General features: G+C 52.5%; 1 protein-coding gene and 1 pseudogene across 2 annotated transcripts in view; both read left to right on the top strand.

Moving 5' to 3' along the window:
* Nucleotides 1-19,443, top strand: part of LOC147709937 (uncharacterized) — a 156,579-nt gene extending 137,136 nt beyond the window's left edge. For both annotated transcript variants that reach the window (XM_086928348.1, XM_086928349.1), the window contains exon 8: nt 17,700-19,443. In XM_086928348.1, coding sequence (XP_086784474.1) covers nt 17,700-19,132 — 1,433 coding nt within the window. In that variant the 3' untranslated portion in view covers nt 19,133-19,443. The remainder of the gene's footprint in view (nt 1-17,699) is intronic.
* Nucleotides 10,617-13,165, top strand: LOC147709938 (uncharacterized; annotated as a pseudogene).
* Nucleotides 19,444-22,105: the final 2,662 nt, after the last annotated feature.

Genomic DNA, 22,105 nt, shown 5'->3' with positions numbered 1-22,105 from the left:
TCCTGTCTGTGGGAGGAAGAAGGCCAAGACTGATCCACACGAGGTCTGCATCATCTGCCTTCCTGAAGCACATGTCCCTGAAGAGTGTGACATCTGCAAGAACCTTTCTGCAAGAACTCTGAGGGAAAGGCTGAAGATTAGGCTTCAAGGCCTGGAGGACAGACATCTGCAGGCTGCAGGTGGGTCTGGACAGTCGGGGAAGGCTCCCTCTGCCTCTGCTGAGGCCTCTGGGGGGCTCCCCAGAGGCAGGAAGACCAGCAAACGGTCCCAGTCTCCGTCGACGTCGATTGCATCGGCGACGACGTCGAGAGGAATGACGATGGTGTGTTCACCATCTCCCCGGGGCTCCGGGTCGAGACGACGGGAAAGATCGACGTCGAAGGGCCGAGGTAGGCCTCCGTCGAAGTCCCAGTCGACGGCCTCTTCGTCGTCAGCGTCGAGCCATCGACGTCGAAGAAGGCATGACAGGCGTCGGCGCTCGCCATCGAGGCGACACCGCCGTTCGGCGTCGAGGAGACGATCGGCATCGATACTACGACGATTGGCGTCAAGGGGATCCTCGCCGTCGAGGTCCTCGAAGGAGCGGTCGGCGTCGAGGAAGAGCCGACGTTCGTCATCGAGGTATGAATGCTCAACGTCGCGGAGGTGGCGTTCGGCGCCGAGGAAGACTCGTTCGACGTCGCGGAGGCGGCGATCGACGCCGGAGGCGACATTCAACGCCGAAGACACGACACTCGGCATCGAGGAGGAAGAGATCAGCGTCTAGGAGTTGTTCCAACTCTCCTAAGAGGCGCAGAAGGAGTTCTGGCGCCAGAAGTCATGCTGGTTCCGGTGGAGGGTGCCGGAGAAGGCGATCACCTGCTGGAGGGGCTGGGTCACAGTCCCCTCCCCCGAAGAAGTCACCGGGCTCTGTGTACTCAGTGGTTTATACACCACCTCGGCCAAAGGCCCCTCGTCCCCCTGTTCCTAAGGAGGATCCTCCCATCAAGCCTCCACTTCCGCCGCTACCTCACTCAGGACAACCACCACCACTTCCGCCACGTGGGCCCGTCCCTCGGTCGGAGGTACCTCCCGTTCCTCCTCCAAGGTCGACGTCACTGCCTCCCCTTCCCACACCACCTAAGGGGACGCCAAAACCGAAGCCTCAGGATAAACCACGGAGAACACCTCCAAGGAAACCTGCGGAGCGTCCACGGACCGGGAGGTCGCGTTCTCGTTCCAGGAGGAGGGAACGATCACGCAACAGGTCATCCACGAGATCGAGACGACGCCACAGGAGGCACAGGTCTCGTTCCCTGACGAGGTCATCAGAGACCAGGGACTACTCTCCGACTCTGTCGGAGTCACCGGAGACGAGAGTGTCACAGGTGGACGATCTGGTGTCTTTTCACGACGTCCTGTTAAGGGGTGCAGCTAAGTTGGGCATCTCGTTGACGGTGCCCACTCCCAAGACGTCGGTAATTTTCGAGACGCTGCACCAAAAACATCTGTCTCGCCCTTTACTGCCACTGGTGCCGGGCCTGGAGGATCCAGCCATGGACCTTTTTCTCACCCCGGCGGTGACTAAGGCGGCCCCCTCGAGACTACAGAAAAGGTACCAGGCTCCCGATTCGGATCCGGCCTTTTTAAGAGTGGAACCCCCTCCGGACTCTGTGATAGTGACGGCGGCTCGTAAACAACCTGCCACCACTCCGTCATCCGCGGTCCCACCAGACAAAGAATCTAGGTGGATGGACTCTGCTGGGAGGAAGGTTTGAGGAACGTCTGCTACGTCTATGAAGGCGGCGAGCGCTACGGCCCTGTTGGGGCGCTACGACCGCGCACTCTGGGAATCCCTCCAGCAGTTTGGGGATCACCTGCCTCGCAACAAAAGATAAGATTTCCAGGAGGTGTTAAATGAGGGGATGTTGGTGGCGAATCAGGTCATCAGTGCTGCGGCTGATTCTTCCCTCCTGGCGGCACATGGCTTCTGCCATGGGATTACCAGAGACGACACGCTTGGCTCCGCCTCACGTCGTTAAAACCTGACGCCCAACAGAGGGTTGCCAATTTGCTATTCTCTGGCGAAACTCTGTTCGGAAAACATGCGGATGACGAAATGGCCCGCATGAAGGCTGAGGCTGAGACGCTCACGGCTGTGGGCCTGGAGAAGCCCAAAGAGACTAAGAAGTCCTACCGGCCGTTCCAGAGGCGGTTCGGCGGACAGGGCAGAGGGCGTGGCCAACCTTCGGGACAGCAGCAACAACAACCACAGCAGTTCCGAAGGCCGTTCCAGAAGCGCCAGAAAGGCAGAGGAGGCCAACAGTCAGCAACAGCGACTAAAGGCCCGGCTGGGTCTAGGCCCTGAGCGCTTACTTCCCCTACATCCGTTACCCACTCCGGTGGGGGGAAGCGTTCAATTTATTCTTGCAGAGTGGAGAAAAATTACTCAGGACAAGTGGGTGCTGAATATTGTTTGCAATGGATACAGTCTTCGGTTCCCCAGCCCGCCTCCATCAGTTCCTCCGGTCAGCTCACAGTATCAACTGCGCGAGCTCCAGGCGGAGGCCGATATCCTGTTAAGGAAAAGGGCGATAGAAGACGTACCTGTGAGAAGTTGGCCTGATATATGATGCTCACTAGTTCTAGTGATCACCTTGTATCAGTCCAAACAACCCTTATGGTGATTGGTTGTAAGTCAACCTTATAGACCAGCTATCCTAGTAGCGTGGACAAGAGCAGTCTTAAGGCTAAACTCTTTTGGCATGTGAAGCCAGCTGTTTTACCACATATAACCCCTTGAATACCACATGAAAGGACACCACACAGGTTGTTATGAAAATAAACAGATATTTATTAACTAACATACACCTCTGAACTCTTTATGAGGTCAGAGGGCTAAACACATGACAATACTAAAACGAAATACGAGTTAGCACAATATTTAAACGTGTGCCTTAGGGACACGACAAACCATATACTGGAAACAATGGAATGCGAGGAAAGAAAGTACTGTAAGGAGATCCAGAGGCTGGAGGATCGCTGGGACTACGCTACAAACTAGGTAAGTAAGGAGCAGGAGGCCCACGGGACTCACGTGCAGAGTGGAAACTCTAACGCGGGATGCGTACCAACGTCTATGGATGCTACAGTCTACAAAGTTACGGATTCCGGACGAACCCGGCTGGATGGAGGAAAAACAACAGTGGACCTGAACACTAGGATAGTGGACACTGACTTCAGCACCTAGAAGCTGTAGTTACCTAACCCACAGGCTGCGGGTGCATAGGGCTGAAGTGGTGTCGGGTTTGCTGCGTTGATCCCGGTGATGCCTGAAACAAGAAGTTGCTGGCAGGCAGCCAGATGGAGGAGTCCGGTGGTTCCAAGGATGGAACGAGGAAGGAGAAGTCCTGAAAGGGAAGGGGACAGAGTCTCGGTCACTAGCCAGTGACGGTGCCGGAACCAGGAGGGAACCAGATGCTGTCGCCGCGTTCAGGTGTAGGGAGGGTCGCTTCTCTCTGTAGCTGCGCGGACCAGGAGCTGTTCTTCACGACCAGGCTGGAGGCACGAGCTGTCCCACGTAGTCTGCTGCTGATGGTGGTGTTGGATCGTCGATCTGATCAACAGGCCTTGGCAAGTGCAAGCCAACAAAGATGGCGTCTGGTGCGGACCAGGAGCGTCCGGGGTGCTCCTCTTTTACAAGGAAGCAAGGGCCAGTCTGGGGGACCAGACTAGCAGCGTCAAAATCTTCGAGTCGTCGTCTCAGAGGTCACTAGCCAGCCGGCAAGTGGCCAGACAACAAGAAAAGCAGCAACCAGGCAAAAGGGCCCCACGCAGATCACATGGATGCTGGGGGGCTGGTCTTTGGTGCAGGAGCTGCGTCGGTGTGGGGCTTCTCAGACCCCGGTGCACTCACTCGAGGATCCCTCGGCGGTCGTGCTGGAAGCGCTGTGCAGGTTTCTTCAAGATGGCCGTCTCCAAGTTGCTCGTCGCACCCACGGGTCCAAGCTGTGCTGTGGATGTGGGTAGAGGTCAGAGGAGTCTGGAGGTCCGGGTCTTGTTGAGCTGGGTCGTCTGGTTCCGGGGAGGAAGGACTTGCAGCAAACCGCACAGGAGCTTGATGGTGCCCGCAAAGCAGGATGGTCACTCCCTGACCATAGGGGAGATTCTTCAGTCTTCTGGTAATCAGGAGGTCGAAGGTCAAGAGTTCTTTGTGGAAGTTGTCAAGATTAATCTAACTGGGAATGGGACCAGCTCCTACCTTTATTCGACTAAAGGGGGCTGCACTACGACTAGGTCCCTCCTCTGGGTGGGACCAGGAAGGGGGGTGGTTACACCCCCTTTCCTTTGTCCGGTCTTGCGCCAGCTCTGGGGCTGGAGTGCCCCAGGAACTGGTTCTGACCGGTGTATGCACAGGACACCTTGTGTGCCCCAGTCATGTCTCATTCCTTTCAGCCCTGGCCTACCTAATACACAAAACCCTGTCTGGGGTGGTGCTAGCACCTCCCAAGGCAGGAAACCCTTTGTCCGAGCCTCCCTCGCTGGAAGGACTCCCAGCAGCAGGAGGTCAGACTTGTGTCTGTGGTGGCAGCATCCATTTTGTGATGCTGAGGCTCGTGTTAACTTTAATCGGGGTTCACAGTTACATACATGTCGTGTCCCTCTAGAAGGGTGGAATGCTACCCCCGTCGCCAGAATTGGCGAGGGGGTAGTATCCCAATTCGTATGACACCTTACTCAACATGTTTTGATAGTGCTATACCAAAGTTAGCATTTGACCGCGAGGTTCATAATGCACTTAAGAGTATATGGTATAGCGCTATCATGGAACAGCTATTAGGACTTGGTTCCGCAAGCTGCAAACGGGCTCAGCTCATGCCAGAGCACCATCTCATATAATTCCAAGCACTCTGCCTTCAGGATTGATAAGGCCTGCCATAGGAGTGACTGATAGGAGTGTATGTGTCTGTGAGAAGTTGGCCTGATATATAGTGCTCACTATTCTAGTGATCACTTTGTATCATTCCAAACGACCCTTATTGATGATTGGTTGTAAGTCAACCTTATAGACCAGCTATCCTAGTAGCATGGACAAGAGCAGTCTTTAGGCTAAACTCTAAAGGGCGTTTTAAGCCAGCTTTTATACCATCACATATACCCCTTGAACACCAAGTGAAAGGACACCACACAAGTTGTTATGAAAATAAAAGGATATTTATTTATAACAAGTCTACCCTGAACTCTTTATGAGTCAGGGAGCTAAGCACAATACAAAACTCTTACGAAAATACTTTAAGTTGCACAATTTACACAAATGCCCGAGGGGCACGAAAAACCATATACTACAAAAGTGGAATGCGAAATACTAGCAGGTAAGTAACAAGATCCAGAGGCTTCAGGATCGCTAGGACTACACTACAGAACCCTAAGGTTAGGAGCAGGAGCCCTAGGGAGATCGGGTGCAGAGTGTGCACTCTCACGCGGGACAAAGTCTATGGATACTAGTATTTCGTAAAGTTACAGTTATCGGACGAATCCGACTAGATAGGCTGAAAACGAAAAAGGATCTGGACACTTAGATAGTGAACCTACGTTGGAGCACCGAAATGCTCAAGTTACCTAGCCCAGGGGCTGCGGCTGCATAGGGTTCAAAAGACGTCGGGAATCCTCGTTACAGTCTATGGAGCCTGAAAGAAGAAGTTGCTGGCAAGCGACCAGTGAAGAAGTTCGATGTGATCCAAGCCTGGATCGGTGATGGAGACGACCTGAAAGCAGAGGGGACTCAGTTCTTAATCACTAGCCAGTGATTAGGTGGGTACCAGGATGGCACCGGATGAAGTCACCTCGACCAGGTGAGTGGGCGACGCTGGGCTCTACAGTCTCTCGGACCAGGAGGCGTTGTCGGCGACCAGGATGGAGGTGCGAGCTGTCCCACGAAGGTGTCTGCTGTCGGCGATGCTGGACCCAGGATTGGGGCAACAAACCTTGGCAAAGGCAAGCCCACGCGGTGGACTCAAGATGGCGTCTAGAGTGGACCAGGAGGGTCCGGGGTGCTCCTCTCTTGGAAGGGAGCAAGGGCCAGTCTGGAGCAACCAGACCAGCGATGTAGTCGTCGTGGTTCGTCGTCAGGAGGGCCACTAGCCAGCAGGCAAGTGACCGGACAACGCGGTGAGCAGCAAAGAGCAGAAGGGCCCCACGCAGATCTCGTGGATGCTGGGGGGCTGGACTTCGGTGCTGGAGCTGCTCAGGGTTAGGGCTTCTCAAACCCCAAAGCACTCACTCGAGGATCCCTCAGCGGTCGTGCTGGATAAGCGTCGTGCAGTTTTGAAGTTGGCCGGTCCCTTCAGGTCTCGTCACACCCACGAATCTCAGCTGGGCTGATGATGCAGGTAGAGGTCAGAGGTGCCAGGGAATCCGGGTCTCGTCGAGCTGGGCAGTCTTGATCCGGAGGATGGACTTACAGCAAACCGCAAGCGCTTAGATGGTGCCCGCTGGTGCAGGGTGGCTACTCCTTAGCCACAAGGGAGAGTCTTCAGAAATGTTCAAGAGTTCTTTCGTGGAAAGTAGTCAAGATTCAGAATTATCTAATTTGGGAAGGGGGCCTGCTCCTACCTTTATTCTAAGAAAAGGGGCTGGCATGCGACTAGGTCCTGCCCATGGGTGGGACCAGGAGGGGGGTGGTTACACCCCTCTCCTTTGTCCGGACTTTCCCCAGCTCAGGGGCTGGTGTGCCCCTGGAACTGGTTTAAGCCGGCATGTGCACAGTGAGCACGGGGTGCCACTTGCAGTCACCTTCCTCTCAGCCCTGCCTACCTGGGATACACAAAACCCTGTCTGGAATGGTGCTAGCACCGCCGCTGACATGAAACCCTTTGTCCGAGCTCTCCTCGCTGGAAGGACTCCCAGCAGCAGGATGTCAGACTCGTGTCTGTGGTGGCAGCATCCATTTTGTGAAGCTGAGGCTGTGTTAAGCTTTAACCGGGGTTCACAGTTACATACATGTCGTGTCCCTCTAGAAGGGTGGAATGCTAACCCCATCGCCAGAATTGGCGAGGGGTTAGTATTCCAATTCGTATGACACCTTACTCGACATGTTTTGATAAAGCGATACCAAAGTTGGCAAATAACCGCGAGGATTATAAGTTACTTAAGAGTATATGGTACGCGTTATCATGGAACAGCTATTAGGACTTGGTTCCGCAAGCTGCAGACGGGCTCAGCTCATGCCAGAGCACCATCTCACATAATTCCACACACTCTGCCTTCAGGATTGATAAGGCCTGCCAAGGAGTGATTGATAGGAATACATGTGTCCATTTTAGGGTTAGATATAGGTATACTATATCTAAAGCAAAGGCTGATTACACCACCTTGCCCCAGCTGTCGTGCAGCCAGTTGTGTCAGATTTAGATGGCCAGCCAGGGGTGGCATAGTACATGCTGCAGCCCCTGGTAGGCCCTGGGTACACCTATGCCCTGGATACCTAAGGTATGCTGTACAGGGACTGATAAGGTGGCCCAGTACCAATTGGTAAATGCACCTAAGGTACATGCTTGTCAATTTAGAGAGAGAACAGCTAGGCTGTGGGTCTGATTAGAAGGCCCACAGCCAGGGAAAGTCGTAAACCAGTGAAGCAAAAAGCAAAAATCTGGGGTCATCATAGGATTGCAGACCCTACTCTCCTACAGTGTCCATTTTAGGTTTAGATATAGGAAGCTATATCTAAAGCAAAGGGTGATTACACCACCTTGCCCCAGCTGTCGTGCAGCCAGTTGTGTCTGTTTAGATGGCCATCCAGGGGTGGCATAATACATGCTTCAGCCCCTGGTAGGCCCTGGGTACACCTATGCCCTGGATACCTAAGGTATGCTGTACAGGGTCTGATAAGGTGGCCCAGTACCAATTGGTAAATGCACTTAAGGTACATGGTTGTCAATTTAGAGAGAGAACAGCTAGGCTGTGGGTCTGATTGGCAGGTCCACAGCCAGGGAAAGTCGTAAACCAGTGAAGCAAAAAGCAAAAATCGGGGGTGACCATAGGATTGCAGACCCTACTCTCCTACAGTACCTCTGTCTCAAAGAGGAAGAGGTCTGTACTCCCGGTTCTTCCTGGTTCGCAAGAAGGACAAGAACGAGTTCAGGCCCATTCTGGACTTGCGGCAGGCAAACAAGTGGATTCGCAAGGAAAAGTTTTGCATGCTGTCGTTGCATCAGATTTATCCTCAGTTGCAACAGGGAGACTGGCTGTGTGCTATAGACCTACAGGATGCGTACTTCCATGTGCCCATTGCACACAAACACAGGAAGTTCCTGCGATTCCAAGTCGGCGCCAATCACTATCAATACACAGTACTCCCATTCGGACTGAAGTCTGCGCAGAGAACATTCTCGAAGTTGCATGGTGGTGGTAGCAGCACACCTGAGGAAGAACAAGGTGTTCGTCTACCCGTACCTGGACGATTGGATGATCAAGGCCTCCTCCTTCTCGGAAGCTCAAGCACACTTCCAGAAGACGTACGTTCTCTTGAACAAGCTGGGGTTGCACATCAACATGTCCAAGTCTGTCCCAACTCCGGCCCAATGCAACAGTACTTGGGAGCCTCCATCAATACGCTGTCAGCAAGCGTGTCTCCTTCGGAGGAGCAACGCTTATCACTCCTTCGGAAGGCTCAGGCTCCTTTGACCACTCCATCTACAACAGTGAGGACGGTGTCTTCTCTACTGGGATCGATGGCCTCTTGTATCTTCCTAACGCCACACGCACGACTGCACATGAGACCGTTGCAAGAGTGCTTGGAGGACCAGTGGGATCAGAGGAAAGGATCTTGGGACGACAAGATACGACTGTCTCTGCATGCTCGTCAGTCTCTGAAGTGGTGGTGTTCGGCGAAGAATCTCCTCAGAGGGGTTCCCTTCCACAAGGACATTCCCACGCAGACTGTAGTGACGGATGCTTCCCTCCACGGCTGGGGGGCGCACTCCGGAGACTTGCAGATTCAGGGAACGTTGTCCCCGACGGAGTCCACGTATCATATCAATTTCCTGGAACTCAGAGCTGTTCACTTGGCACTGAAGGCCTTTCATCCGTCCTTCCAGACCAACTCTCTGCTTGTACAGACGGACAATACGACCACAATGTATTACCTCAACAAGCAGGGGGGTCGAGATCACGCACTGTGTCGCAGGAGGCGCAGGCGATCTGGCACTGGCTTCTGGCCAGAGGACTGACGATAACGGCTACCCATCTGCCAGGTGTGCAGAATGTTCAGGCGGACGCACTGAGCAGACTGATTCAGGAAAACCACGAATGGGTCATAAACGACGAAGTACTTGGAGAAGTCTTCGCAAGGTGGGGGACTCCAGACGTAGATCTGTTCGCCACCGCCGAAAACAGCCAATGCCAAGACTTCGCCTCCAGGTACTACCAGCAGGGGACGCTGGGGAATGCTTTATGGATCGACTGGTCGAACAGCTTTCTGTACGCTTTTCCACCCTTTCCCCTGATTCCGGCGGTACTCATCAAACTGGCCCGGTCCAGTGCGAGGATGATACTTATTGCCCTGGAATGGCCCAGGCAGTGGTGGTTCACAGACCTTCTTCACCGGTCTCTCCTTCCTCACATACGGCTGCCGTGCAGGCCGGACCTTCTCACGAAGTTCAAGGGGCAGATGTTGCACCCCAACCTCTCGTCTTTGAGTTTGCCGGCATGGCTCCTGAGTGCAATATGGCCATTTGAATCTACCTGAAGTTTGTATGGACATACTGAAGGAGTCTAAGAGGCCTTCCACTCGGACTTCCTATGCTTACAAGTGGAAGAGGTTCTGTATCTGGTGCAAGTCCAAGGACTATGACCCGACGACGTGCAAGGAAGATGTCATCCTTCCTTACCTTCTACAATTGGCGCAGTCTGGACTTAATGTTCACTCCATTAAGGTTCATCTCGCTGCATTGACAGCCTACATGAAATGCCCTTCACAGACTTTTTTTTTCCAGATCCCTGTGATCAAATATTTTCTGGAAGGCTTGAAGAAAGTATTCCCTCCTGTCAGGCTCCCTTCGCCTTCATGGGAATTGAATGTGGTGCTGTCCAGATTGATGAAGGAGCCTTTTGAACCTATTCATAAGGCTTCGTTGCAGCACCTGTCCTGGAAGGCGGCGTTCCTCGTGGCCATTACATCGGCCCGCAGGGTGAGTGAAATTCAGGCGTTGTGCTGCCAAGAGCCTTATACTGTATTTCATACTACTAAGGTTGTTATGCGTACTCACCCTAAATTTCTTCCCAAGGTTATTTCTGATTGCTCCAGTATTGGAACTTTCATAGATTCCCATGCTTTGTATCATTCCCCGTCGTCTGAATGGGAGCCTCGGTAGTATAAAAACCATAGAAACAAAAGAGAAAAACAGGCCTAGGCCTCATCTCATTTTGTATCCTATCACTCTCTTTGTGTAAAAGAGACCAAACTTTTGCCAGGACCAATCAGAGCAGCCTCACTCCATAGAACCTTCCTGAGAGAGCTCAGAGCCTCAGATTTTTCTACCGCCCGTTGTGCTAGGGAGTCTCCACTGAGCTCTGCTCAGTTTTTCTACAATCTTATTGGATTTTGGATTACTTCTTCAATTTTTTCAACTGCTATCAAGATGTCTGACAAGGAGAAGAAGGCCCTATTCAGGTCCTGTGCCTCTTGTGGGAAAAAATGACTTTTTGTGGAAGATAAGCATGACAACTGTATTTATTGCTTATACCCGGACCACAAGGCCACAGACTGCAAAACTTGTAGAACCTTCTCTACCAAGACTCTCCGTGACAGAGAGGGTCGACTTTTGACCTGGCTTCAAAGGATGAAGACTCAGAAGGAGGTGCTGTCATCAGATGAAGAGGATTCTACATCTCTAGCGTCCTCTCACAAGTCCAGGAATAGGGGTAGGTCTCCCCCTGGTTCTTCTTCTTCAGTTGAGCCCCCTCTTAAGGCCCCTCACAAGATCTCTGATGGGTCTGAGAGGGCTGGTCCCCTTCAATCTTCTCACGGAAGTGAAAAGGAGAGGCAGGGACAGGCTACTGGATTGGCTACAGCCTCAAAGGACAAGAAGAAGGTTTCCATTACTTCTCCTCCGTCCAAAAAACAACAGACCGGTGACAAACACTCTTCTGTCACTCCTGGAACCGGTCCGGAGAAAAAACAGCGTCCGTCGACGACGAAAACGTCAGGTACGTCGACGACGATTACTTCTGTGAAAGTTCCCGCTGTTTCCTTGGCTCCGTCGACGGGCTCCTCGTCGGTAGCGATCTCCACGTCGACGTCTTCGTCGTCATTCAAGGTTCCAGGTTCGTCGACGTTGGCTTCTTCCACGTCGACGACGATGAGCTCCGGTAAGGTGCTGTCGACGGGCTCGTCGACGACCACGACAACTTCGACGTCGACGCTGATGGTTATGACGACGAGTTCGTCTACGAAGCCGTCGACGATCATCCCGTCGACGACCAAGACTTCGTCGACAAAGACAGCTGTACCGTCGACGACTGCTGCTCCGCCGACGACGAGACCGTCCATGGGTCAAAAGATGCATTTTCCACTGCAGAAGATGAAAATTACGCCGGAAATGACGTCTCCTCGACGAGTTTCGTCGCATCCACCGAATATGCTCCTGGATGATGAGTCGGAGGAAGAGGAGGATGAGATTGGCCATTATGGAGACGCCTACAGTCCCTCAGACTTGCATGTAAAACTGCAGGACACTGGCACGGAGGAATATTTCGAGCATGCAGGAGAGCAACAGTTGCACTATGTTTCACAAGAGCGGCGTTCCACTGGTTTAGGACAGGACATGGTGGCCATGCCCGCCTCTCTGATCTCTGATCTTCAGCTGATGTTGCAGGACTATAGAAACAGGTTTCCTTCGGAACCTTCAACGCAGTCTGCGCAACCTCCGCCTCAGGTGTTGCCACAAGCACAGTCAGTTACTGGTCCGCCTCCTTCGCCGGTGGTGCCCCACTTCCCACCTCAGGTTATACCTCTGGTCCGATCTCGGACACCGGATCCAGAACCAACCGATACTGTCCAGCATGATACCTCTTCGGACGATGATGCTGTTCAAGTGGATCCCTTGACTGATCCATTGCAGGACCCAGATTTGGATCAGGATGACAGTGGGCTACAAGATCCAGACGCCACTGGTCGTGATATTTCTATATCCCCTCCTGTGGACATAGGGGGGTTCCATAACCTGAGGAGAGGGCGTCAAAGAGGTTTGGACTGCCGGTTATGAGAGAGGAGTCTGAGTGCTTCCTCTATGACTTCAAGGAGCAATACAGGAGATCTGTCAAGTCCATTCCAATAATCGAACATGTGTGGGAGGAAGGCATGAAGATCATGCAGAATCCAGCCACTGTTATCCCGGTGCTTCCCAGACTGGAAAAGAAGTATAAGGCTCCGGAAGGCAGTCGAGCTTGTCTTCTTGGACAGCCGAAGCCTGATTCGGTGATCTCTCAGGCCGCCCAAAGCAAGTTAAAAAATCCAACGACACCTTTGACTACGCCTCCGGACAAGGACGGTAGACGTCTGGATAACGTGGGGAAGAGGTTTCCTTCCATGGCCAGCTTGCTGGTTAGAGCAGCGAATTCTCTCGCCATTCTAGGCAGATACGATCGTCAGATGTGGTGTGACATGGCACCGTTTGTGGAACAATTGCCAGACGCGACAAGGGATGAGGCCAAGAGAGTGCTGATGGAGGGAGAAAAATCCTCCTCCGAAGTTATCGACTGTGCGATGGATATTGCTTCCACTGCTTTTCGGGCCTTAGCAGGGTCAGCAGTGCTATGTCGCCAGGGCTGGTTGAGAGCCACTTGGTTTCGTCAAGAGGTCCAAAATAAGATCCTGGACCTCCCATTTGATGGAGAGATGCTTTTCGGTAAGCATGTTGATGATGCCCTGCAGAATATAAAGAAAGATACCGACACGGCGAAGTCACTGGGATCTCTCAACTACCGTAAGGTCCTGTTTAAAGGCGTTCGTGGCAGAGGTTTCTCTTCGTATAGAGGCAACGCCCAACAGAGATATTCATCACAATCGTCCCAGTCTTATAAGACCCAGTACTCCGATCAACGACAGGGACAATCGGCGTCTTACTCTCGCCAAACTCCGCAAGGGCGTCAGAACCGTCAAGGACGTGACAGCGCCAAGCGGCAATAGCGGTCTCCTATCTCTACCTGCTGTTCCTACCCTCCCAGTCACATCGGTGGGGGCAGGATATATTTTTGTCTGAACAGCTGGAGGTGTATAACATCGGACCAGTTAGTGCTAAATATTGTACAGAGTGGCCATACGTTGGAATTCCAAGATCTTCCTCCAACAAGAGCTCCGGGCGCCATCCGCACAAAATATCTGGGACTGCTCCATCTAGAAGCCCATCAATTGTTCCTCAAGGGGGCAATAGAACCGGTACCTCTCTCTCAGAGGGGCAGAGGTTTTTATTCCAGGTTCTTCCTGGTGCGGAAGACAACAGACTTGGCACCCCATTCTAGACCTACGAGAGCTCAACACTTATCTCATCAAACTCTCTTTCAGGATGGTCACTCTCCAGGAAATTCTTCCTCTTTTGAACCCAGGCGACTACTTGGCTTCCCTGGATTTAGAAGATGCGTATTTTCACATACCGATACACCCAGTTCACAGACAATATCTGCAGTTCAGAGTGGGCAGGAGCCATTTCCAATTCAAGGGGCTTCCGTTTGGCCTTCGGTCTGCACCTCGGGTGTTCACCAAGGTGTTGGCACCAGTGGCAGCTTTTCTAAGAACACATTCCCTGGAGGTGTTCCCTTACTTGGACGACTGGCTAGTCAAGGCTCCATCTTTCGAGGAAACCTCTCAGGCTGTTTCGACTTGCATTCAATTGTTCAGACACCTAGGCCTTCAATTAAACAAACGCAAGTCAGTTCTGAAACCCTCCAAAACCACACGATTTCTGGGGGCCATTTTGGACACCACGCAATGCACGGCTCGTCCTTCGGAGGACCGTCAACAAAAGTTGATCGTATCAGCTCGCCAACTGTTCCACAAGAAATGCCTGTCAGTCCGTCAATACAAGTCCCTTCTAGGGTCAATGTCATCCTGCATACCATTAACCCCTTCGATGCTCATGACGAGCTCAGCTCGTCATGCAGTTCACTGGTTGTGTGCTTATGACGAGCTGAGCTCGTCATGAACAATGCACATCTGCAAAGTTCAGCACAGGAGGGGAAAACCTCTAGCAGCCAAGGTGTTAATACCACATTACAGGCTGCGAATGCGCCCTCTGCAGGAAGAACTAGACAAACAATGGCGCCAAGCAGACGGATCATTCAACGACAAGGTGTTGGTGACTTCAACAATGAGAAAGGCATGCGAATGGTGGCTGGTACAAGAAAATATCGCACAAGGTCTGACGTTCAGAATTTCACCATCCCCCCTCATCATAACCACGGATGCCTCTTTGGAAGGCTGGGGAGCGGTGCTCCGCGAACTCCAAGTCAGCAGACACTGGAGCCCGGATCAGCGCCAGTGCCATATCAATTTTTTGGAGCTGACGGCCATTCGTTTGGCTTTGCAGGCTTTCCTTCTCAGAGTTCGCAATCATTCAGTGCTGGTCCGGACGGACAATACGACGGCCATGCACTACGTCAACAAGCAAGGGGGAACAAGGTCGCAAACTCTGTCCACAGAAGCTCAGAGGATCTGGGATTATGCGATCTTTCACAACATCAGTCTGAGAGCCGAACACCTGGCAGGCTCGCTCAATGTCAAGCGGACGCCCTGAGTTGACAGACGGAGGTGACGCACGAATGGGAATTGAATCAGTCCATTCTGGAGAGTGTGTTCTCGGTTTGGGGGACACCTACCATCGACCTTTTTGCCTCTCCGGTGAACGCCAAATGCCGGTTTTACGCAAGCAAGGTTCACCGTCAGGGGTCCCTGGGGAACGCCCTTTCGATGGCCTGGTAGAGCGCATTCTTTTATGCTTTTCCTCCAATTCCCCTCATTCCTCGAGTACTCAAGAAAGTGAAGGCGGAACCGTGCAAGATGATTCTCATTGCACCAGCGTGGCCCCGGCAATGTTGGTACACGGAGCTCCTGCGGCTCTCCCAGGCTCCTCCAATTCGCTTACAATCAATTCCGTCCCTGTTGTCCAGTAATCAGGGGCAGGTTTACCATCCGGATCCGAAATCGCTCCACTTGACAGCGTGGCTCCTGAACACAGAGAGTTCCGTCATCTAACTCTCTCCCAGGAATGTCGAGACGTTTTGTCACAGGCTCGAGCACCGAGCACAAATAAAACTTACAAGGCAAAAAGGAGAAGGTTCTGCCTGTGGTGTCAAAGACAAGGTCTCCATCCTTACAAATCTCTGCCTCACCAACTCTTGCCATATATACTATCATTGGCTAAGTCTGGGTTGGCACATTCGTCTGTGAAGGTCCATCTTGCAGCCATTTCAAGGTTTTGGCGTACTTCTTCAGGCCCTTCCTTATGGTTCTCTCGGATTGTTAAGCAGTTCTTGAAGGGTTTGTTCCGGATGTACCCTCCAGTTCGACCTCCTCCACCAGTTTGGCAGCTCAATCTTGTCCTGGCTCAACTCATGAAACCTCAGTTTGAGCCTGTGCACAAGGCGGACTTGAAGTTCCTCTCTTGGAAACTTGCCCTCCTCTTAGCTCTTACTTCAGCGAGAAGAGTTAGTGAGCTTCAAGCCCTCTCCATAGTGCATCCATTCCTTCAATTCAAAAAGGATTTTCTTATTCTTCGCACCAATCCGAAGTTTATTCGGAAGTTTATTCCGAAGGTGCCATCTGAGTTCCACTTGAATGAACCTTTGATTTTAAAGTCTTTCTTTCCGCGCCCTTCTACACCTGCGGAAAGCACTTTACATTCTTTGGACGTTCAGAGATGCTTGAAGTTCTACTTAGAGCGAACACAACCCTTTTGGAAATCATCCCAGTTGTTTGTGTCCTACAGCATACCAAGGAAGGGATTTCCTTTGACAAAGAGTGGCATTTCCCGCTGGATCTCCTATGCGATTCAATTTTGCCATCAGGAGGCGGGCAAGCCATTGGACACTACAGTTCGTGCCCATTCTACAAGGTCTGTGGCATCGTCTGTGGCTCTTTTCTCTGGAGTCGCCATTAAAGATATATGCAGGGCAGCAACGTGGAGCAGTACTCATACCTTCACTAGCCCTGTTTTTCTCTTTTGTTTCTATGGTTTTTATACTATCGAGGCTCCCATTCCGACGACGGGGAATGATACAAAGCATGGGAATCTATGAAAGTTACCAATACTGGGGAACCAAAGTTACAGGTAAGTAACTTGTTTTCTTTTCATGTCAACCAGACCATAACTTTGCCTACGTTTTTTCCGAATCCTTCATCTCCAGCGGAAAGGTCTCTACATTCCCTGGATGTTAGGAGAGTGTTGAAATTTTATCTGGATAAAACCAAAGATATTCGTAGGTCAGACCAATTGTTTATCAATTATGGATCAGTCAGGACGGGTCTTTCTACCTCTAAGCAGTCCATTTCTAGGTGGATTGTGTCCTGCATACAATTGTGTTACCAAAAAGCTAATAAGACCTTAGGAGGTAAGCCTAAGGCTCATTCCACCAGGGGCAAAGCTGCCACGACAGCCTTGCTCCGTAACGTGCCGATTGCAGAAATCTGCAAGGCAGCCACTTGGAAGTCGGTTCATACCTTTGCTAAGCATTACTGTCTGGACACTGACGCCAGGACAGACGCTCAGGTTGGACAGGCTTCGCTGCGAAATCTGTTCGCACAGTAGTGGTGTTCATTTTCTTCTCTCCACCTCCGCTTGGTGTGGGGATGGGCTTGCCATTCTATTCACTAGATTATGACTATACACAGAGATCCCCTACTACAGAAGGAGTAGTTTCTGTCCTGTAACTCCAGTTCTGTAGTAAGGGTATCTCTGTTATAGTCATAAGCGCCCTCCCGCCTCCCCGGTGGAGAAAGTTGTTCATGTAAGGAATGCTACAGGTCTGGCGTGTTACGCCTTCGAAAAGAACTGAAAGTAAATGGGACCTGCTGTGCATTCTGAGATACTGGGAGAAGTTCTGGAAAGTTCTCTTAAAGGCACAGTATCCTATTTAAGCCACATAATGACAGCCTATGGGGCTTGTCTGTCCAGGCCTTCCTCTCTATCATTCCAGAGGCTTTTACTGGTAGAGGCAAGTTTCTCTGTGGAAGAAACTGGGCAGGCTGTGTTGTGTGTGTGGTGTTTTTGGTGGAATTTCTAGTTGAAGTGCTGGACAGTGTAGCCTGTGGAAATAGGCTGCATTATTTGTCTTTAAATTCTCTCTTAAGTGTCTTTGCAGTTCTGCAATTTTTTGACAACTTAAGAGATAATTTTTGATTGCCGGGGTCCACGCACATGAGCGGGACTATTCACTATATTATGACTATAACAGAGATACCCCTACTACAGAACTGGAGTTACAGGACAGAAACTACTCCTTCTACCTCAGCCGGTTGTAATGTTTATGTGTAAATCCTTAGTTCTAATTGGTCATGCAAGTACATAGTCTTTGCTACTAGCCAATTGCAAATGTTAGCAAAAATCACTGCTTTCTAGTTCGCTCTTGAGCTACCAGTAGGAATACAGGGACAACAAGTCATTTATTTCACTCCTGCTTCTTACCATTTAGCTTTCCCATGAACTCATCTTTCCTTTATTTCACTCCAGGTTCAAGTCATTCCCAGAGTGAAAATGGATCGAAATCACTGCCACAAAGCTCTGCACCAATCTGCACTTCCACACAGGAGAAACCCAAGCAAAGAAAACGAGCTTCAGCGAGTGCGTCCTCCGTGAATGAGAGGGCTCCTGGTTTCTCCCATCGAAGGATGGGATTCAAGACAAGTTCCCCTGCCATGAAGAGACGACGGTCGGAGCGCACCATACAGCCCAAGAGAGAGGAGATGCCGACTCTTCTAGACAGCCAAGGAAGTCCTCAGCATGTGCAGCGACATGCTGAGATCAGAGCGGACGACATCGACATCCTGGAAATCGAGCGAAATGAAAAGAAGACGAGACAGCAAACCAACTGGGCTGTGAATGTGTTCAAGTCATGGCTGAAGGAGCAGCTTAAGCCTGAGGCGTTTGAGAACCTGAGCAAGAGCGACCTGGCAGTGATACTCCGGGAGTTCTACGCCACTGTGCGGACGGCAGACTCGCAACATTACTCGATGTCCAGCTATGTGTGTATGCGGGCAGGGATCAATCGATACATCAATGATCCCCCCTACAGGCGCAATTTCAACATTATGAGAGACTCTGAGTTCAACTCGGCCAACAATGTCTTTCTAGCGACCTTGAAGAAGCTGAAGAAAGAAGGCAAGGACGCGACAGAGAGCCATCCGGCCATTTCACCGGTCGACATGCAGAAGCTAAAAAAGTCGAAAGTTCTCAATACTACCACTCCTGATGGGCTTATCCGAACTGTCTGGTTCAATATACAGATCCACTTTGCAAGGCGAGGGCGGAAAGGTCAAAGGGAACTGCCTGCCAACGCCTTCAAAATTTTGACTGATCCTCAGGGCTTCAAGTATGCCACAATGGCGTTTGATGAGAAAACAAAGAGCTTGACTGACCCAAGGGAGTACAGAGGCATCATGTATGCTTCAGGCCAGAAAGAACAGTGCCCTGTTGCAGCGCTTGAAAAGTACCTGAGCAAACTTCCACCAAACCCTTCCTGTTTCTACCTTAAAGCCAAAAGGATACCAGCATCTCTTCTGGAATCCACTCCCGTGTGGTATGAAAACCGCCCTTTAGGAAAAAACACCCTTGGGGGCATGATGTCTGCCCTGAGCCGAGAGGCTAACCTTAGCCGCAACTACACGAACCACAGCATTCGAGCAACCTCCATCCAGATCCTGTCCGACGCTGGACTAGAAACCAGAGAAATCATGACCCTGACTGGCCACAAAAAAGACTTGTCTGTCAGGGCATACTGGGCACCCACGGAAGCGCAGCGGAAAACCTGGTCCCACCTCCTAACCTTGGCAGGGACCTCCGCTGAGAACTCTGGGAATTCTGACGCACCCTCCACCTCCGGCGGAGCCGGCACCGAGCTGCACCTGGCCAGCTTTGTACACTGCCGCATCCTGGGTGCAGTATAGCACAGTCTCCAGCAGCCACAGGCCGGGCGAGAGCTGGGCAGGACTCTGGGTACTGTGGAGAGCCTCTAGTTAGTTCCCCATGCTGGAGTGGATTGAGACCCTTTCATTGAAGGTGCAGTGACTGTGGAAGTTTTCCCTCTGCCGTTTGCTGTCTTCTCTCCTCATCTGACTTTTCCTTTGTTAATCCTTGCAGCTGTTCATCTCTAACCCCTCAAAATGGAATCAATATTTGCAAAAAGAGTTCACCTGTCATTTATTTTCTGCCCATGAATGAAAACCCAGACCACTACAATAAAAACTCTTCTTTTTGAGATGTGTTCCACTTATCTAAAGCCGATCCTAACCAGGTGTGCATTCCCTCACTCTTAGAGCCTGTTGTTGGCATATCACAACTACTGTTGCCAGGCAAATGCATTATTGTTATTAGTCTTTAGGTCAGGCTTGACAGTCAATCAGTGACACTTATAAAGCGCGCTACATACCCGTGGGGTCTCAAGGCGCTGGGGGGGGGGGGGAGCCGCTACTGCTCGAACAGCCAGGTCTTCAGCTTCTTCCTGAAGGAGAGGTGGTCTTGGGTCAGGCGCAGGTCGGTCGGGAGGGAGTTCCAGGTCTTGGCGGCCAGGTGGGAGAAGGACCTTCCTCCTGTAGTCGCTCTTCGGATGCGGGGGACGGCGGCGAGGGCGTGGTTGGCTGATCGGAGGTGGCGTTTGGGAGCGTAGAAGTTGACTCGGCTGTTGAGGTAGCTCGGGCCTTGGTCGTGTAGGGCTTTGTGTGCGTGGGTGAGGAGGCGGAAGGTGATTCTTTTGTTGACGGGGAGCCAGTGAAGGTCTCGCAGATGTCCGGAGATGTGGCTGGTTCGTGGGATGTCGAGGATGAGTCTGGCTGAGGCGTTCTGGATCCGCTGGAGTCTCTTCTGGAGCTTGGCGGTGGTCCCGGCGTAGAGGGCGTTGCCGTAGTCCAGTCGGCTGGTGACGAGGGCCTGGGTGACGGTCTTCCTGGTCTCGGTGGGGATCCACCAGAAGATCTTCCGTAGCATGCGTAGGATGTTGAAGCATGCCGAGGAGACGTTGTTGACTTGCCTGGTCATGGAGAGGGAGGAGTCCAGGATGAAGCCCAGGTTGCGTGCATGGTCTGTCGGTTTGGGTGCGGTGCCCAGGGCGGGAGGCCACCAGGAGTCGTCCCAGGCGGAGGGAGAGGGGCCCAGGATGAGGACCTCCGTCTTGTCCGAGTTCAGTTTCAGGCGGCTGGTCGTCATCCACTCGGCTACCTCTTTCATCCCTTCGTGCAGGTTGGCTCTGGCGGCGGTGGGGTCGTTGGTCAGGGAGAGGATCAGCTGGGTGTCGTCGGCGTAGGAGATTATGCTGAGGTTGTGTTTGCGTACGATGGCCGCGAGGGGGCTCATGTAGACGTTGAAGAGGGTGGGGCTCAGAGATGATCCTTGGGGGACGCCGCAGATGACTTCGGTGGCCTCTGACTTGTACGGTGGTAGGCGGACTCTCTGTGTTCTCCCGTCGAGGAAGGAGGTGATCCACTCCAGCGCCTTGTCCTGGATTCCGACGTTGCTGAGGCGCCGTACTAGGGTGCGGTGGCAGACCGTGTCGAATGCCGCGGAGAGGTCTAGGAGGATGAGGGCCGCTGTTTCTCCATTGTCCATCAGGGCTCGGATGTCGTCGGTGGCGGCGATGAGGGCGGTCTCGGTGCTGTGGTTGGCTCGGAAGCCGGACTGTGAGGGGTCGAGGGATCCGTTCGTCTCGAGGAAAGCGGCCATCTGCTTGTTGACGGTCTTCTCGATGACTTTGGCTGGAAACGGGAGGAGCGAGATGGGGCGGTAGTTCTTGAGGTCGGTGGGGTCCGCTGTTGGTTTCTTGAGTAGGGCGCTGAGTTCGGCGTGTTTCCAGCTCTCGGGGAAGATGGTGGTGTCGAGGGATGTGTTGATGATGTCTCGCAGGTGGGGTGCGATGACAGCGTCGGCTTTGTTGAAGACGTGGTGAGGGCAGGGGTCGGTCGGTGATCCGGAGTGGATGGAGTTCATCGTGCGGATGGTGTCTTCGGTGCTGATCGGGGTCCAGGCGTGGAGGGTGGTGGTGGGGGGTGGTTGTTCGGTCATGGTGTGCGTTGGTTGGTTGTTGAAGCTGTTGTGTATGTCCGCGATCTTGTTGTGGAAGTATGAAGCCAGGGAGTTGCAGAGGTCTTGCGATGGGGTGATGTCGTTGTTTCCTGCGCTGGGGCTGGAAAGCTCTTTGAAGATGTTGAAGAGTTCCTTGCAGTTGTGTGCGTTGTTGTCCAACCGGTCCTTGAATGCTGTTTTCTTGGCGGCGCGGATCAGCTGGTGGTGTTTCCGGGTGGCAATTTTGAAGGAGGTCCTGTTGTCCGGTGTCGGTTCCCTTCTCCAGACTTTCTCGAGGGCTCGGCAGTTCTTCTTGGAGCTCTTGAGTTTGTCGGTGAACCATGGGGCTTTCTTGCTGCCGGGTCTGCTGGGCGGGGTCCTCAGTGGGGCGAGTTCGTCCGCGCAGTTGCTGATCCACTTCGTGAGGTTGTCGGCGGCCTGGCTGGGGTTCGCTGAGCTGGCAGGAGGGTGCTGGCTCAGGGAGGTGGCGAGCTGGTCTGCTGTGATCTTGTTCCAGCTTCTGCGGGCGGTCTGTTGCTGGTGGTGGTGGGTCGTTGTTTTCTTGAAGGTGAAGTGGACGCAGCTGTGGTCCGTCCATTGAAGCTCTGTGGTGTGGCTGAAGTTGATGTCCTTGCTGGATGAGAAGACAGCGTCGAGTGTGTGTCCGGCGAGGTGGGTGGGGGTGGACACCAGTTGCTTGAGTCCCAGGTTGGTGAGGTTGTCGATCAGGGTGCTGGTGTTGCGGTCGTTGTTGTTCTCCAGATGGAAGTTGAGGTCTCCCAGGAGGATGTAGTCAGCGGAGGGGAGGGCATGTGGGCTGACGAAGTCGGCGATGTCCTCGCTGAATTGTGTGCGTGGTCCAGGGG

The sequence above is a fragment of the Lissotriton vulgaris genome, chromosome 6 (assembly GCF_964263255.1).
Source record: "Lissotriton vulgaris chromosome 6, aLisVul1.2, whole genome shotgun sequence".
Lineage (NCBI taxonomy): Eukaryota > Metazoa > Chordata > Amphibia > Caudata > Salamandridae > Lissotriton > Lissotriton vulgaris.
Note: the sequence above shows the minus strand (reverse complement) of the source record. Positions and strands in the feature narration are given on the sequence as shown.